The sequence below is a fragment of the Pocillopora verrucosa genome, chromosome 7 (genome assembly GCF_036669915.1).
Source record: "Pocillopora verrucosa isolate sample1 chromosome 7, ASM3666991v2, whole genome shotgun sequence".
Taxonomy (NCBI): domain Eukaryota; kingdom Metazoa; phylum Cnidaria; class Anthozoa; order Scleractinia; family Pocilloporidae; genus Pocillopora; species Pocillopora verrucosa.
Window position 1 is genome coordinate 6,436,467 of NC_089318.1, and position 18,876 is coordinate 6,455,342.

General features: G+C 38.1%; 1 protein-coding gene across 1 annotated transcript; it reads right to left on the reverse strand.

Annotated features, from left to right (window-relative positions):
* Positions 1–2,888: 2,888 nt before the first annotated feature.
* LOC131799644 (uncharacterized) lies at positions 2,889–17,990 on the reverse strand. Its single transcript, XM_066169353.1, is given in 14 exon segments — positions 2,889–3,034; positions 3,777–3,814; positions 4,374–4,544; positions 4,866–5,045; positions 5,606–5,776; positions 6,255–6,425; positions 6,541–6,720; positions 7,389–7,675; positions 8,682–8,888; positions 14,153–14,163; positions 14,770–14,792; positions 15,452–15,738; positions 16,451–16,793; positions 17,830–17,990. Coding segments are annotated over 12 exon segments (1,995 nt in total). The 5' UTR covers positions 16,744–16,793; positions 17,830–17,990; the 3' UTR covers positions 2,889–3,034; positions 3,777–3,800.
* Positions 17,991–18,876: the final 886 nt, after the last annotated feature.

The following is an 18,876-nucleotide window of genomic DNA, read 5'->3' on the forward strand; positions in this document are numbered from 1 at the left end:
TTTTTACAAATTATAAAACAATTATGGTATTTAACATGATACGAATGAAACTTCTCAGCATGACAACCCAATACAAGGTTATTAGATAATAATTTTCATGACTAATAAATGACATCTCTCTGTAACAACAAACTCACCAGGAGTGTGTGTTTGGCTAAGCGGCGCAGTTGCAACTGTGCGGGAGTGTTTTGATGATATACAATGAGTACAAATGATAAAAGTGAAAGAAAAAAAGTGCCCCAATGGGTTTACACTGATCTCTTTAAGATCAGCGTATATTCACTTGTGACTGATTCGGCTGCAAAAATAGAAAAAAAAATCCCACAAAACTATTGCTTAAAGCACACACGAATTCTTATCATCTATTAAGGCAACGATATTTGGCAAAATGTTCACAAGGATAGAGTTGTTTGAAGATAATACTTTGTCGGTGAATAGTCTAAAGAGTTGTTCTCTTTCACAGCAGGTGATTTTCTTAGACAAGCACTTCTTCACGTTGCATAAAGTTTGTGTTGAAAGCTAATGATTATACACCAAGGAAAGAATAACGCGCACACATTCATTATCAATTATCCAGTAGTTTTTTTAATTTTCATTTCTCAACACCAATCTTAATTCGAACAAAGGTCCGACTCTATCGGATTATTCAAACAATTATCATTGGTAAGCCATTGCCTTTGATCCTCAGCGTTACTTTCCTTTGTCTTTTTTTCTTGTTGAAAAATACATAATTTTCATATTGAGTCCTCAAGTTTAATGGAACAAATGATCGACGTCAGTTTGCCATAAGAACGGTAGCACCTTAAGAAAGTAAATAATTTTTGGAATTCGATAGATTATCAAGGGTTATTAATATCGATTAATGCAATTTCTAGTGCTACGCAGCGTACAAGATTTAAAGAATAGCCGACAGGTTGGTGTTTGACCGCGGTCTACCACCATGATATGATACCATGATACCATCGAGAGCCACTGTCACTCGAGAACTGATCCTTTCTCAGCCATTCTTCAGAGTTAACATCAGACAGGGAAGGAGAGGTTGCCCAGCTATGGTCACGGCTATGGTCAACCCAATGCGCTCTTGAACTTGAACCGTGCAGAGAAAATATCGGGTCGACTCAAAAACATTGAGCCGTCTTCGATACTGAACCAAGGATTCAATTGTTTTAGCAGCCTTTATATTTTCGCAGAGAAAGGTGCTAAGGGCATTGGCACATCTTCTCTCTTGAAAATGTCTCCGGGAAATTCTAATTCTAACTTAAATCACCCTTAAGGCGATTCCTCATTATTGCATTGCGTATCCTGTACTGTGTATAAAAACACCTAATCAGGCGAATAAGCGCGCACATTCCGAGAACACAGTATCGTTTTTCAATCAATGAAGCAGGTAAAGAGGTGCATAACATTAGCATATGAAAATGTTTATCCCTCGTCTTGAGGCTAATTATTGAAAGAAGTGCACACCTGCACACCTGTCTCAATGCTAATAAAACTGTAAAATTTATCGTTGGTTTAGTAAACGTTTCCTTCTTCATTTTAAGTAAAACATTTGTAATGGAAAACAATGACAAGGTAATATAAGAAGAGCTACGGCATGCTCTTTTTTAAAATTTAATGAAAACATTTTTAAACATGTTTGTAAATGGTATTAACTTAAATTGGAAAAACTACATTGCTCAAAGAAAGGCTAAACGTAGCGTAGAAAGAAAGGGAAATTTTGAAGCTCAACTAAATTGGTGGCTTGCAGTCATACGATTTACGTGGAGATCTATTTAAAGCTTTCGTTTTCGGTTCAAATGATTATATGAAAAGGACGCTGGAGAGATGTATCATTATTTTTCTGAGCGTTCATGGCCCAAGAATAAAAACATAAGATTTAAGACGCTAACGCTCAGCAGCTTATCCGTCAGCTTAGCAGTCCATGCTACGAATATTGGTTAAAAAGAGTACTATTTACTATAGAGAGGGAACTGCTGCTTCACTTTTAAAAGCTTGTAAGTCATGCGGGTGCTTGTTTTTTGTTTTTTGTTTTTTTTGTCCCACTGTCGTGACAACACGACAAGACCTCCTTGTTCATTCTTTTAACATACTCAAAACTCGCTATCTCTCTCATTCCCGTCAAGTTATTTTCGTCAATAAATTTATTTAAGAACCACCTGTACAAGATGTCCTTTTTTATTGTTTTATTCTTTAAGATTTTTAATTTAAAGCACCTATGATGGATTATTTTTTTCGACACGCTCCCTTCGTAAGTTGTCATTTTGTATAACGAGTTAAATTTTCAAATGTTACTGGCAGATGGTTTTAATCAGATCACCTGACAAAGGCTATTGTTTAGTAAAGATAAGATATGATTGGGAAACAACCGTGAGGGGAGGGGTGGGTATGCTAAATCAATATGATCGTCACTCACCCAAAGAAAACAAGAATAAAAGACCAAGAAAATGGGATGGGGGGGGGGGGTCTCGGAGATTTTTATAATTTAGAATCATGTTTCTCCCTTATGGAATCGAATGTATACTTGTTTCATTACTGACAAAGCGCTAAATTTCAGTTATCCTGGGCTTGGTAAACGTTTCGTTTCTCTTTTTAAGTAAAGAATTTATGGTGAAAACCAATGAGTTGACGTAAGACGTGCTAATATTTTCTTTAAAACCTGTTTAAAAAATTTTAAACTCAATTGTCTTGAGAAAGGAAAAAACTGTAACCTGGTAAGCCACATGGATACTCCGTTTTCTTTTCTTGCTCCACACTCGTGATAACTATAAAAACTTCTTCCTTTATCATTTACCGAGCTCAAAATTTGCCATCTTTCTTATCTCAGTCTAAACACTTTTGGTCGTGGATTTATTTAAGAACCAAATCTACAAGATACGTTCTTTTTGTTGTTTATTGCTCGCAAGGTCAGATAATTTCATCACAGCTTGCTCTACAGTAAAGACAGATGATTCCAGTATTGTGTAACGTTTTAGCCTTCAGTTACAGACACCTTTAGCACTTCCAATTTCTATTCACCGTGGCATGGATCTGAAAACTAATCAAATATTTTATAAGATTAGTCCTTTCTCTGTTGCAGTGGATGTCTTGGCCAAGTGAGCGTCGTTATGCATAAAAACGTAAAAGTAGGTCATCAGTGTTTCAAAAGAAATGGCACACGCGATGTTTCAAGTGGGATACGATTACTTTCAAATCGTCATCTAAACGTGATAACGTGGCAAAGAGTATTTCTTCGTCATGAGCAATTTCTTGAATACTTATTGGAATTGATGATACCCAGGTTTACCCCTTTCATAGCACGCCTTCAACACTCGACATCATGCGCCTTATTTTTAGAAAAAAAGTTTACTGATGGTAATCCTTACTGATGGCGATCAAAACAAGACATTGATTAAAAAAAAAGACCTTCAATTAGAGAGACACAGAAATACAAAATACTACTGGTCCCCATAATCAACAACGTTTACTATAGGAAAGGTACAGGACAGAAGCCCAAAAAGGATACAACTCGCGCATGCGCAAACCAGTGAGGATCGAAATGAACAAATCATCGGCGGCTGTTTCAAACCATCCAATCCCAGTGAAGCATAGTGCTTCGTAAGGCTATGCGTAACCAGTAGAATTCATCGTGTGAAGAAGAGTGGCAGGTTATAACCAAAGCATAGAAATCTACTTCCAAAACGACCCCATCGCACTGCAAGCTATAACACTCAATCGCTACGTTCCTTAAACACGACCAACCGCTTCCTTTTTTCTGCTACACTTGTTACAATATTTACCTGCTTTCTCGCCGTACATTCGAACTATTTCCCCTTTCCTGTAAAAGAAAAATAGTTGGTATATATTTCTTAACATTCAGAAGCGTTACGTGTGAGTTGATTTTGCTTGGCTGTCACTCTTTACCTTGACCAATTTACCTAACTTGTGAGTATTCAAAGATACTGCAGCTGGTGACATTGCAGTCAACAGAATTACTGATAGTCAAAACTATCTCTCTCAACTTTCATAGAAAGAAGTTCGACGAGTGCTGAAACTTGTTTCAGCTTTTTAAGCCGTTTAATTGTTAAAAACGGATCAAACCAATAGATGGAGATCAAATACATAGATCGTATTCCAAAAGTAATCGTCCCTAGCATATTTTTAGACTTCTAGGTCTCTGTTCCTGGTTTACAGGCAGTGATGGTACTGTCTAGGTAATAGACGACGTATACTCAACCTGAGCAGGCGGGATCCTTGGAACGTCCGCATGAGAAGCAGATTATTTTCAGATCTCGTCATGAGATCTCCGGAAACGGAATGATCTACCATCTGAGAATAAACTCCGAAGGAATTCAATTTCTAACCTCAATGATCTCCTTTTTAATTGTATCCCATACCTTTGCATGAACGCACTTTGCATTTGATAGTCTGCGAATATGGTCCTTTGCAGTTCTTTCCAAATCCCGATGGGGGTGGGTTGGTGCATTCGCGGTTGCGAGTCTTCTTTCCTTTACCACAGGTCTTGCTACACTTGGAGAACGCAGACCACTGAGTGAACCCTCCATCAACTAAAACGATGCAAAGACTTCCAAAAATTAGTCGATTAAACAATAAACATGTCCTCCACCTTTATTAATAACCGTTTCCACCATGACATCAGGATGCATACGCATACATGTCCATTTACCATACTAAAACCACGACAATATCGAGTAGCCCCGGCTAGCTTTAAGTTCCAAATAGTTAAAGGATCAATATGGCAGCAGCTGAGATTATAGAATAACCACAACTAGATTTTCATCTCGATACACTGACCTTTTCCTTCCTATAAGCCTTATGCTATATATGTTATTATCTTCAAAATGATGGTTCAAAAATGATTGACCTACCATTTGGTACTGCACATGGACCAGTGTTACACTTCCGCTCCTCCTCGCTGTCTCCAATGCATTGTTTACCTCCATATGCCGGTCGAGGATTGGTGCACGTTCTTGCACGCATCTGGGTTCCACCTCCACAAGTTTTACTACACTGGCTCCATTCTCCAAAGTTACTCCAGCCACCGTCAACTATGTAATCATAATAAAGAGAGCCAAGCTAAGGACGGATCCTTGCAGGTAAGCTTTAACTCCCAAGATCCATTAGTACTTCTCCTTACTGTCTGCCATATAATTCTTGTGTTGTTAGATCGGAGTATTTGGTATTGGATCAACTGATTATCCCCTAATCGATATTTTTCTTTGTTCTCATCCCTTGTCTCCTTGATATTGTATTGATATTGTGGGGAGAAATTTTGTCTTAGTCACTCGTAGGAGTTAAAGGGTTAAAGAGGTTGCCGGAATAGATTCTAATGCTTGCCTCCTAAATTTCAAATGAGCACCGCTGCCAACCCAGGAGGAAGCCCCCTGTTGGAAGCGCGGTAACAAGTTTAGTGGATTCCTCTTTCCCTGGAATTTCATTAAAATCCAATGAAATCAATTACAGAGAGTTAGTTAGTTAGGTTCAGCTTGCTAGGGATATAAAACAAACCTAACATATAAGCTTAAATGTAAAACATATCCGGAAACTCTGACCAGACATTTTATGCTTATATGTTGTGGGAGAATACTTTCTATTTAATCACACATACCAGAACAGCCTCCATTATTACAAGCCCTTGATTCTGCACTGGGCCCTGAACACTGTGCCCCACCACCGGAGGGAGGGGGATTAGTGCAGGTTCGAAAGCGTTCTTGTACACCAGCTCCACAACTGACACTGCATAATCCCCAGTTTCCAAAGCTACTCCATCCTCCATTTGCTAAAATCAAACACAGTCACTCTTTTATGATAAGTCGTTCTTGCCGAGTATTGATAAGGAATATTAAAAGAGGATCTGCTGATTAGACTAGTTAGAAAACTACACAGAGCGTCTAAGAAGAGCATCCCAGCTACGTTTGCTAAATATTGAAGTGACAGTTGAAGAGCATGCGAATTTTAATGCAAGTGGCCTTTTTTTATCGCCTAGGAGGTTTAAAGGACTTTGGAGGGCAACACATAGTTTTCATGAGTGAGGATCAGTCCTCGCCAACGGAGTGAAAAAGAGGTACTATGGAAAAATTACTGTCAATCAACGCCCAATGAGGGGGGAGGGGTGGTCATGATAGTATTACAGAGCCTAAGGGGATCGAGTAAATTCTATCGTAACACAACCAAAATCCTCCCTCCCCCTCCCCATCGCGGCAAATAATGACCCCCCTCCTCCCCCTATGTGCAATACCTCATAGAGTTTTACTTACTTGGGCACCCTTCACCATTACAAGACCTTGTTTCTCTGTTTTCACCTGAACATTGCGCCCCGCCGCCGGAAGGAGGAGGATTGGTACAGGAGCGTACGCGCTCTTGATATCCAATCCCGCAAGAGGCACTACATTGGCCCCAAAGTCCAAACATACTCCAGCCCCCATTGACTGCAAACGTAAAAGTTTTTCACATTATCTTGAGCGAGTTTTATACTCTATCGCATCTGTAGACAGTGAGGGTTTCTACGTTTTCTGTACTTGTAATGAAGAAAAACACTCTTACCAGGGCAAGCATGGCCACCACAGTATCTTGTTTCTTTGCTTTCTCCGTTGCATTGCGCCCCACCGAGTGATGGAGGAGGATTGGTACAGCTGCGCGTGCGCTCTTGCTGTGCATGCTGTCCACAAGTAGCGCTGCATTGTCCCCAGTTTCCCCAGTTAGTCCATCCACCATTAACAGCACCTTAAAAAACAAAATATACTGATAGTCAGCTTTTGAAATTTTAGCACTTTTGTAAAGAAATCATTTCACTTGTGATTATAATTTGATTATGTTTCTAGGAAAGTCTTCGATTGCGAAGTTTCACCCCATTCGTTGATGAATACGGGCTTCAATTTATGCTGCAATAATTCTTCAATTTTTCGCTGATTTCTGAGCTCAGAATTAATTATGCTATTGTAATGATAATTCAGAGGTGGTATAATTTCAGGGTATAATGGGTATAATGTGGTTTTAACCACCCAATTTGTCCAAATTGTACGGATACGGTTAAAAAAGGGCGGTCATAAAAGGACTTTGTCAATGTTAAAGAATGTGTTTTCTCGTAGTGACAAGAATAACACGAAATGATTCCTGTGATACAGGTTATACCACCCAAAGTTCAGCGTCTCACGGCAATATAAAAACTATGATTTACTTGAAAAGGAATTTAACTGTTATTTGGGAAATACCGTTAAAAATTAAGGGGGGGGGGAGGTAAGGGGGTATTAAAAAATAAATTATTTTCATCAACACAGTGATATCAATTGGGCACCATATAAAGTTTCTGAAGCTGATGTTTCGAGCGTCAGCTCTTCATCATTCGCTCTACCTTTAAAGATTGATTCGAAATGAAAATAGAGAACGTTTACCTAACTTCATCTTGCAGCATCTGAGCTTTTCCAGGCAGTAAAGTTGATTGCAGTCACTTTTGTAAATACCCACCAAGTAATAGCCCAATTGCTTGCAGAACGCCCAACCTTTATTGTCAAACTTATAAGTGTAGTCTTCATCGTAGCAGTGTTCAAAACTGTTTGGATGACCCTGTGGGTGGCAACATTTTGCCTCGTCAATGTTGTTTAGATAGGCTGGTGGACCAGCGCCGAGCCTTACGCCCTGCATGTAATAACCGGCAGGACACAGAGCCCAGACATATTTTCTGGAATTGAAAAGAAATATCTATATAGTTCTCTTTATCATAAACGTATATTTTTTCTGCGGTGTTAGACAGCATGAAAACTAGTTCTACCCATGGTGCGCGGCCACTTAATATCTGCGCATGTCGAAAGTTGTTTGTTAATAGAGAGAAACAATACTAACATTGCACATTTGAATATGGAAGTATTTTCTGTCCGTAACAGTAGCATATCTGTAACAATAATTGGTGTACTAATTAAGAAATAGATTCCAAGTTACCGTGCGTCTGTTTAGTAATAGATCACAGATGACGTCAAAATGTGGTAAGAACAAAAAAGTGGCACACGAGGCGCAGCCGAGTGTGTCACTGATGCTCTTTACCACATTTTGACGTCCTCTGTGATCTATTACTGAACAGACGCACGGCAACTTCAAATCTATTTGTTTTATATAATAAATAATTAAAAAAGTTTTAATGATGACGTCATCTATACATTTGTCCTCCAATAGATCATAAGTGAGAACCAATCAGAATGCGCGTATAACTGAGCTTATTATATAATATGTTTTATCTTCACACTCGAAGAAATGCCCAAATAGATGATATTTCTAACCACAATCGTCTCTTCCTTTCCCTTTCCCCTTATTGTGTTATTTCATATTAACGTGCTGCGTGTGATTCGATAACTAAGCCAATCCAGTCCACAAATTTGAACTTGGCATTCGAAACTGACGTGGAAACTTCCATTCATTATTTTTGATTCTTGAGTTGAGTTGTTTTTTCAAATTTTTTGTTGACGCATGAATTTGTCACGTGTTTTTTGGAACCAAAGGCCCATTGAAGTCTTAATTTAAATCGAGTTGGACTCTAGCCATTTTTCGATACACGATTTTTATCACTTATTACTATGAAGGTATGTTTTTCTTTTTTCAGTTAAGCTGAACTTAACAAATCGTTCTACCTCATTCATTTGCAAAGTATAGTTACGGGGTTAAGATTGAAGTTATGTTTTCCTCAAATTGCTCACCTATCAAAAGTCTGCGCCCAATTTGCATTTAAGCACGTTGAAGGTTGTTTGTGATAGGCTGAAATAAAAGCGTTACAGCATCTTGCAGTTTCAATGCGCCCAACTCTCTCGTCTCCAGGTTTGTTATCGTTTCTCCACAATCCCTTGAGATAAGTTCTAGAATCGGGACAAGTGGACCACCCCACTCGGTCTAGGCTTGATTGCCAGCTGATATCCGAACACTGGCCATAGCTAAGATCAACGTGGGAAATCATCAATACGCTGATAAGTTGAATGGCAAAAACGCACCGCATCCTGAATCTGAAGCGAAAAAGACGGTGTCATTAATGTCTACTGTAGATTATCTTGATTTTTGACTTGCTGCTCTGTGAAATGATACACCTTCACGGTACAGTAAAGGATCTGGCTGAGAAACTTAATTTGCTTTAAAAACCTCCCACGGATACATGATCGCCATATTATAAAACGTAATGTAAAATATTGCTAGGGTGATGTTGCCGAGAAGCTCTGCACTCAGAGTGATAAGCAGAGGTACATGAAAATAACATTCGCGTCCAAGCAAGGTGCCAGTAATTAGCCTTAAGGTAGAATTTTGTGATGTAGGCGCTTTTAGTTTCTTATTTGTTTGTTTATTTTCAGCTTGCAGAAATGAGTACCTGCCAAATATAATTCTTAAGACCCAATTATAAATCATTTTACATGTACTTGGATGACTTGTTAAAATTATTGATTCATCTCTATTAGGGTGCAATCGCTATAGGTTTGTCTGAATACATGACAGGAAAAAACAAGAGTTGAAAGAGTTTTGGAGAATTCAGTAATTTAAGCACTTAGCGATTGTCTGCTTTTAAGATCAGAAGAAACTTCACCAGCAAGTAATGCTACCATTACATCCACTCCAGTGTAAAACTTAAGTAACTATAATACATGGCTACATTATACTACTACTAATACATTATAGCTCACCCAGAAACGTAAGGTATATGAAGCAGTTATCTTAAAAAAATTTATGCTTCAAGTTCCAATTCACGAATGAATTTTGATAGCCTTCGACATATGTTATCTTCCTTACCTGCTTTTTAGTCTGAGACGTACAATTCGGGATCTGACTAAGTACAACGGTACTTTTCAAGCCTAACGAGCCAATGGAATGACTCAAAATGGGGCCTTTTCTTTGGCTAATGATCAGCTGATTTTGCCAATAGATGTTTAATTAAGGTTGACGTGGCCCAAAGAGTTTTCTTATATGTATTGAATTTCTTAAGGATCAATTCATAATTAGGATCTTTTATGTTATCTCATCTGTACACCCAAGAGGCGGTCACAGATGAAAATTAAATCAATTTTGGAAACGATCCTTTATGACAATGAAATCAAGGGGAGTTCAAGGGTTATGCAATAACAGGCTTTCCCTTACAGAGTCTCAGAGTCTCCTCTCTCTCTTTGATGGAGAGAGGAACTGTGAGAGTGAAATATCTTGTCCATGAACGCAACACGGTGAATGAACCCGGGAAGGGTTTGTGCCCTCGTCAGTTTTACCCTCGTTCAGTTTTGCCCTCGTTTTACCCAGTTTTTCTCTCGTTTTTCTCCCTACTTTTTCCTTCGTTTACCCTCGTGTTTACCAAACATCGTATTCCCGATTGAAAAAGCAATGGAATTTTGGAATGGAGATTGTTTATCATTAACAGGAAGTGAATATTGATGATCATTCATTCCTAACCTTCTGATAAAATTTGTGGTTTTGAAAAGTGAGATGAACTAATGCAGTATTGGAATTCTAACTCAAAATGATGAAAATTTGTCCCAAATTTACCCCTTCTATACTTTATTTCACGAATGCCTTGGATAACCAGGATATCTTCTTGTTAAAAAATGGAAGAAGGCTTCTTGATTGATTCTTTAAAATTTTTCTTGCAAACAATCAATTTTTGCCTTTTCTCTTGTTTACTGTATTTCTTAAAACGAAAACGTTTAACACACTGTGAAATTCTTAATCAATTCTTTAACCTTGAATAAAAATAGCTGCGTATAAAGAAAAAAGCATAACGTGTCATCACGTAACTTGACGTGTAGATTAACAATTTCATTTAAACGTCTGTGGTAAAAACTCTCACGGTTGAGATAGAAAACGTTTCCGAGATCCATGTCCAATGCAGTGTCCAGACAATTCTGTCTTATAATTCCCGTCCTTCAGCGAGATTAAAAAATATTGAAGGAAAAACTGCAGCCAAATGTCGGGTTGGGACTAAACATCATTTCACACCTAGTCTCTTTTTGTCTAACATTAGTCGAGGCTGATTGGCAAGACGTTCCTCTAGAGGCAATTTGAATATGAATGCGCCATTTTTCAATAATTTTCCTCTTTTTTCATCAGAATAGAGGACGCAGTTATCGGTTTGAATGAAAATTTTCGAATAGTTTGTTTAAGAATAGTGACAGCGGAATTGTTACATGCAACCCCAGCTGACCAGCATTTATTCTTCGAAGTATTAGGGATTGTACTTCCATCTCATATCTGTAGGGTATCCCTCTGTTTAAGGAAATTAAAACGATAAGTGAAGCGTTGACGACCCAATTGTCCTTGTAATTTAAAATAACAAAGAGACTTTCGCGTTGTTTTTGCTAAACAAAAACACATTCAATAAAAAATTAGAAAATTTTATATGTAGCATCTCATTACACAAACGCTTACAAGACACCTGTCAAACCTTTTTTTCAACATTGTTGTTTATATCTAATCTTTACTGTACTATGCTGAGCATCGTGTTATTCTTTTGTTGTCGAGCACGAAAAAAAACCCATTTTTTATTTAACTTAGATACTGCCCCCCGTGATGGGGTAACTGAATATCTCTAAATCATCAATTAGTACCACGAATTTATACTGCCACTCAGCCGCCCAATTTTTTTTTGCTGCAGTTGAAACCAACTTGAAGTGTCCTTACATATTATTTTATTGTACCGCTGTGTTCAAAAAATTTCCATGGGTCATATTTTAGGAAGGCTTGAAATTGCATACGCAACATCGAAATTTCCTATTCGATGAAAACAGACCACAACGATAACATGCATTTTTAAATAGCTTTATTAATTTTTCACCAAGTTAACAATCACAAATGACAGAGTAAGGATATCAGTCTCATTTGGTATCGACCCAACAGCAGCATAAATTATTCGATACTTCAATATTTCCATTTGAGATAAGCTTAATATACGGATAATCAGCCCAAAAAAATCAAATAATGGAAAGCGATCCCAAAAAGCACCCCTTTTTTTCCAAATGACCTGCAAGGAAAAATAACGAGATGCTGTTCAGGATCATGATAATAAAGCCAAAGTGTTGAGAGGATTTGAAAAAATAAGCTTTGAAAAAACAGCTATTCAACATGAAAAAAACTCACGTTCAACCATCTTTAGATAAAAATGTTGCAACTCCTCTGTGATGTATAGAAACAATAAAACTAACCTCATCTTAAATCTAGCGGATTTCCTTTCAATTTCCTGTCAAAATAGGCAAAACATTTCATTATTTCAAAGTATTTTGTTCAGATACAATTAAAAGCGGGAAAGCCGCTGTTTTAAGCAAACATTATGATCGAATTTCTTCATTCCTCGCTTTGTATTCTCCACATTACTTTTACTAAAAAAGATGCAATTTTTTTTCATTTTAGACTAAAAGGCATCTCTACCATCTCAGTTTGAAAAACGTTTTAATGCTTCATTTTTTTAAAAGAACTGACGCGAAGAACTAACAAAAACATGACACAACTTATTTCTGTTCTGTTGATCATATGTTATACTATTCTACATGGGCGACATTTAGTGACATGCGTCCGGCGTGGGACGCATTCTGTTTAGCCAAAGAGGTCTATAGAAGGTAGTAGATATGGCGTAGTAAGTTGCATTAGACAACAAAACCTTATTAAACGACAACACGCGTTGCTTGTTAAGAAATTTTTTTACTTAATTCGTATAGCGGATATTAAACTGAAAGAAATTCTACCATTCAATTCCCAAGAGTGATTAACATCGTAATCTCCTTCCAATGTCACTCTCAAATCAAACATCAAGGTCATGAGAATAAAGGAAATGATCAAGAACTTGTAAAGTTCTTGATTGTTGAACCGTTTCTCCTTGTGAAGAGTATAGTATAGAGATTATGTATGATAATATTGGGATGTAAAGGGTGGAGAGAAGTCCATTTTACCTCTGCACGAAGCCCCTTTACATTTCTTTCCCTTCCTCGCTTTTCCTCTACAGTCCTTTCCGTCTTTTGAGGGGGGTGGATTGGTGCAAGTACGATATTTATATCTCTTCCCCATGCCACAAGTCTTGTTGCACTCGCCGTAATCTGACCATTCACTCCAACCTCCATTTACTATATTCGTACAATTAATAATGGCAGTAGGACCGAGTGGAGTACAATTCGCTCTATAATCGTACGGGGGATTAGCTAAATTGGACGACCGCGAAGAGGGAGTCCAATTTGTCAATCACGAGTATGATTGCGGACAGAATTGGACGACAAGAAGTCCTGTTACCTATTAATCATAACCGTTACAATTTCCGAAAAAAACCAAATACATTTAGGTCAAATATCTTCGGTAGGGACAATGTCTAAAGTAAAATTATTATTTGGAAATTCATCAATTTTTCCTCGGTTAAGTGGTTGTTGCTATGGTTATTGTAATTAACTCTGTGATTGCTGGATCTGGCTGAGAGGACTTAGTATGATTGGCTACTTCAACTGTCCGATTACAGGTGTCCCGATTACAGTCAACTGTCCGATTACAGCCAACTGTCCGATTACAGCACTACAAAATGATTAGTGAAAAAATAAAGCAGCTAATGCACCAATCACGTTTAGGAAATTGAAATGGTTATGATTAAATGACGAAACACCAACTGATAAGTCACGACTTAGGTAAATCGACTTAATAACATGATAGGAATGCGCATATGCGACTATTTGACCTCAATTTTGAATCTTGTAAAGCTTACGAATAGAAAAAGAAAAGCGAATATTTTGTGAGAAACCTTTTCATTTTAACCTCGTTTCGAAAAAACCAGAATTGTTATCTTCTGTGGTGTTTTACTATAAAGACTCCATGCAGCATGGAATCCATTTGTTTTATACGATAAAAAAGCAAAATGTTGTTAAATTTGATATCATCTATGGATCTAGAACCAATCTGAATGCGTGTAAGATTCAGCTTATCATATTATTTCATACTGTGAACGTTAAGCTAAAAGGAAATAGAAGGATTTATCGTACCTTTGCATGAAGCCTCTCTACATTTCTTTCCCTTCCTCGCCCTCCCGTAACAGTCCTTTCCGTCGCCTGACTGGGGTGGATTGGTGCACGTTCGATATTTATATTTTTTCCCCTTGCCGCAGCTCTTGCTACACTCACCATAGTTTGACCAGTTACTCCACCCTCCGTCAACTGAAATAGTAAAATACTTAGCTGACTTCGCCTTTTTCTAAAATGTCACTGCTTAGGTAAATTTACCAAGATGACATAACAGGAATGTCTAAAATAAATACCAAGGTCCTACTGTAACTCGATAATAGGTAATGACAGGAGCCTATGGGCTCCTGGTAATGACAAGATTTAGCTGATTTAACACTAAATTGTCACAAGTCCCCTACCATTGCAAGGTCCATTATTGCAAGTCCGTGTTTCTTGGCTGTCTCCTGAACACTGTGCCCCACCACCTGACGGAGGGGGATTGGTGCAAGTGCGCGAGCGTGCGTGCTGCCCATCACCGCATGAAGCGCTGCATTGTCCCCAGTCTCCCCAGTCACTCCAACCACCGTTCACTGGAATAACATTGGGACAAGAATTAGTATACTAGTTGGCCTACGTGACTTAAACGAACGGTGTTAGAATATTACAGTAACTTGGAAAAGGGAAGCATCATATAATCATAGCGGAGGGCCTACGCACAGAATTGGCAAGCGGAGCCCAAAACTTAAGAAAAGAGGGCCTGACAAACTGCAAAATGTGGTTGCCATATGATGGCTGTACGTCATTCTGTTTGTGAGTTGTGTTTTACTAATGTGGCAAGCTGCATTGTTAGCACAACGCAGGAACTTCACGTCGGTAGATCTGCACTCCATGGGAATGAGATGAATAAGCATTCACGTACATTAACGTTAAATGTGATACATGTACCTACCAGGGCATTCATGAGTATTACAGGCTTGTGTTTCTTTGCTGGGCCCTACACATTGCGCTCCACCGCCCGACGGAGGGGGATTTGTACAGGTTCGTGAGCGTTCTTGGGTTCCACCCCCACATGTAGCGCTGCATTGTCCCCAAGGTCCGAAGCTGCTCCATCCGCCATTAACAGCAGCTGAAAGCATAACAGAGGAGTGTTGCTGAACCGTATAAAAGGGTATTCAGAACTCTCCTTTAGCAATTATTCAAATATTAAAATTAAGAGGTTAAAATTAAGTGACCAGCGCAGTACAAAGAAGAATGACCGATTCTCCGCATTTTAGATCTTGGACCCTACCACCTTGTGAGATGATCTGTCGGCTAAGCTGCAGAAAGACCGGAAGCGTCATGGGCTTAACTGTAAGTTCACATAGAAACCACCGCCCTACATGTTTTTAAGATTTACAGCGTTGCAAGCTTCTAACGTGAATAATAGTATAAAGAAAGGTACATATCCTGTTACCTACATCTTTCTCGGTAAAGTTACCCATTGCATATTTAGAGTTCTTCGAGTATTCACTGACTTTCCATGTGGTGATCAGATTTACCTTTTTTCATCTTGCAGCATCGAAATTTTTCGATGCAATAAATATCGTTGCAGTCGCTTTTGTAGAAGCCAGTCATGTAGTAGCCCACCTGTTGGCACTCGCTCCAACCTTTATTGTCGAAGGAATATGTGACATCTTGATCGTAACAGTGTTCATAACTGTTTGGATGACCCTGAGGGTGGCAACATTTTGCCTCGTCAATGTGGAGCAGATAGGCTGGCGGACCAGCGCCGAGCCTCATACCTTGCATGTAGTAACCATTAGGGCACAGTGCCCAGACATGATTTCTAGAAGAGAATTTCAAAGCATCTTAAGATAACATTGGTATAGGTAATAACATGATTTCTTGTGCAATTTGGTGTTAATAAGCTTGAGTAACCTTTTCAAAGACTACAAATTGCACGATCCCGTGAAAAGAGTGCAATTTGTAGTCTTTGAAAAATTTACAAGTGCTTATTACACCAAATTGCAAGAGAAACAATGTTATTACTAATTAATAATTTCAATGAAAAACATCACAGAAAGTCAAGACCGACGAAATTAACTTTGAAAGCGTGCGCGCGCTATATTTGTAATTTGCACTCGTGTCACAACTTTGAACTCGTATTGCATGAGAATGCACTCGTTTTAAGCCAATCAGAAGCGCGTAAGTTTTTCATCCACATTATTACGCTTACAAAGAACTTTGTACGATATAAAGAAAAACTAAGTTTAAATTCATGCATAAGTCAATTTTCCAAAAACGCCGAAGCATTCTGATTTCAAGAACATGAAGCGGCTGAGAGTATTGGCACTCCTTTTTGCACGAGACTGAAATTCATTGCAGGCGAGGTCTAGACCACTTTTTTTTTTTACTGCTTTCTACGACCCTTTAATATCAAGTCTAATGAATGTCATGTTCAGAAAAAGTCGCACAAGATAGCCCCAGTTAGGGATAAAAGTGTCTCCGTGAGTATGGCCTTTCCAATTCATTCTAAATCAGTTCATGGTGGGACTCACCTATCCAGCGTGTAAAGCCAATTCGCGTTTGAACATGTGGAAGGTTTGTGGACATAAGTTGGTTCTGTTGCCCGACAGCACCTTCCATACTCAATGCGACCAACTCTCTCGTCTCCAGGGTGTCGATCATTTCTCCACATCCCCTTGAGGTAGGTCATACTGTTAGGACAGGTAGACCACGTGGCCCTGTCCAAACTAACCGACCAATCAGCTTGATCACATTGACTGAGGGTGATATCAGCCTGGCAAATCAGCAGCGTGCTGACGACTGAAATAGCAAACACTACATTCATCTTGTACTTGGCTTCTTAGGAGAAAAAACGCAGATATACCTGATGATCCCCTAGCAAAATAAAAGAAAATAATTCATTACTTTGATAGTTTTTCTCGATAATAAGGGGTGATTGATTCATAGAACGAACCTGTAATTATTAGATTTCATTTAGCGAAGCACATGATTAATGAAGCACGATAATCTGCTTGGGAAGTTTGGCAGAATCTAGCTGAGAGAGAAAATAAATTAATCGACTTAAATAAGCTTAATCTCGAAATCTACCCGTCCAAGATTGTTTTGGAGTATACTTAAAATATTAAGCTTATTGTTCAGTTGGTGGATAATATTTTCATTCATGAACGAAACAAAGCCGCCTAAATTTTTGAAAATAAGTAACAGTCTTATCTTCACAAAGACTGTCGTTTTTGAAATCTTTGATACCGAGGAATGAATAATTTCCTACTTCTCTCCAAAATCTTACTGAATGGTTTGTCAAAACTGTAAAGCAGACAAGTATGGGGTTAAAAATTTTTAAGAATTAATTCTGACGTCTCTCTTTACTAAGAATGACATAGACCCATCATCTTAAATTAAACCTCTCGAGAATGATGGCATAATTTTCCGCCATAATTGGTTAAACAGTACGATGAAGAGAAACCTTATCAACTCTGGGATAACTTAAATTTCCCGCAGGTATCATAAGTTTCAATTTTATGAATAAAGTGAATAGCGGACAGTTCAAAATAAAGATTATGTTTTCAAATTTCTATGGAACAGAAACCGATCCTTTTTCGGCAATAAGTAAGACAAATTTGTATCGCCTAATTCGTGGGAAACGAGAGACAAAAACAAAGTAAAAATAAACCCTGGAACAAAAGTTTTCTGCACAGTTAAAGAAAAACGGCCCATAAGGTACATGACTACTAATGCAAGAAATTCAGGAGTTTCTTTTAAGCCTCTATTAGAATTGACAGAAACTGAAGCAGATAACTCTAAATGTTTGAAGAAGTTTGTTCTAAGGATAGAATAAAGGGCAGACAAAAAGTGACCCTGACTTCTTTTGGAAAAATTTAACACAAGCGGCCTGTTTGAGCTGGAAACATACCTCTTTTGCTTGATTCAGCTAGCTGTTGCTGTGCTGTAGCAGGGATTAGTACTCTGAGCACAATGAGCCCACACGATATAATGAAAAATACTGTCACTTTCCTCTTAGTACACGTACGCACATTTGTGCAAAACGGTGGAAGCCACGCTTACACATAATTCTGCGTTAAAACGTCGTTCCTCTGGTTACCGACTACCCTGATTATTATACTGATTATTAAATAAAACTTATGAAAAAAATCTAATTAGTGTTCCAATTACAAATTCTTTAGTGTAGATATCAAACTTAAATCATCTAGTTCAGTATTTGTCAATTCTGTAAGCCTCTTACACAGTTTCATCACCAAAAGAAGTTCTTGAGAAGCAAGCAGCTTTCTATTTTTATGCAAATGACTTCTTTCGCAGTATGGGATAACGCAAACATCAGAGTGGAAGATCTAAATTTATTAAACTTGTAACATTTCCGTCAGAAAGCTCTTTCTTTCTACTTATTAGCATGACATCGGTGCAATACAAATTTTCCGCGTTCACAGAAGCTTTGTAAACATCCCTTGAAAATTGATTTTTCCTCTAACCGGGGGTTAGACTGATTAATTGTATATCACCATAAAAATGTTACCTTTTCTTTACGCTGAATATACTATCGAAGTTGTTAAAATCAGAGCTGAAAATTTTGGGAATTTCAAAGCACCTCCTAGGTACTTCGTAAAATGGCTTCTCTCATGTAACTAATCGCTGAAATGTTGCTGTTATTTGAACCCTTTCACTCTTAAGATCTCATTAGTCATTCCCTTTACTGTCTGCCATACGATTATTATGATGTTAGCTAGGAGAATTTGATAATTGATTATATAATCACTATCCCCTAATTTATATTTTTTTCATTATCATCACTTGACCGTTTCATATTGTAATGATATTGTTAGAAGAAATTCTGTTATAGCCACTCATGGGTGTTACAGGGTTATGAAGTGTGTTCAAAAGCCACCGACGCTACACACCGATAACAAATTCACAATGTCTACGAGCTATGCCCGAGTCCTGCTTA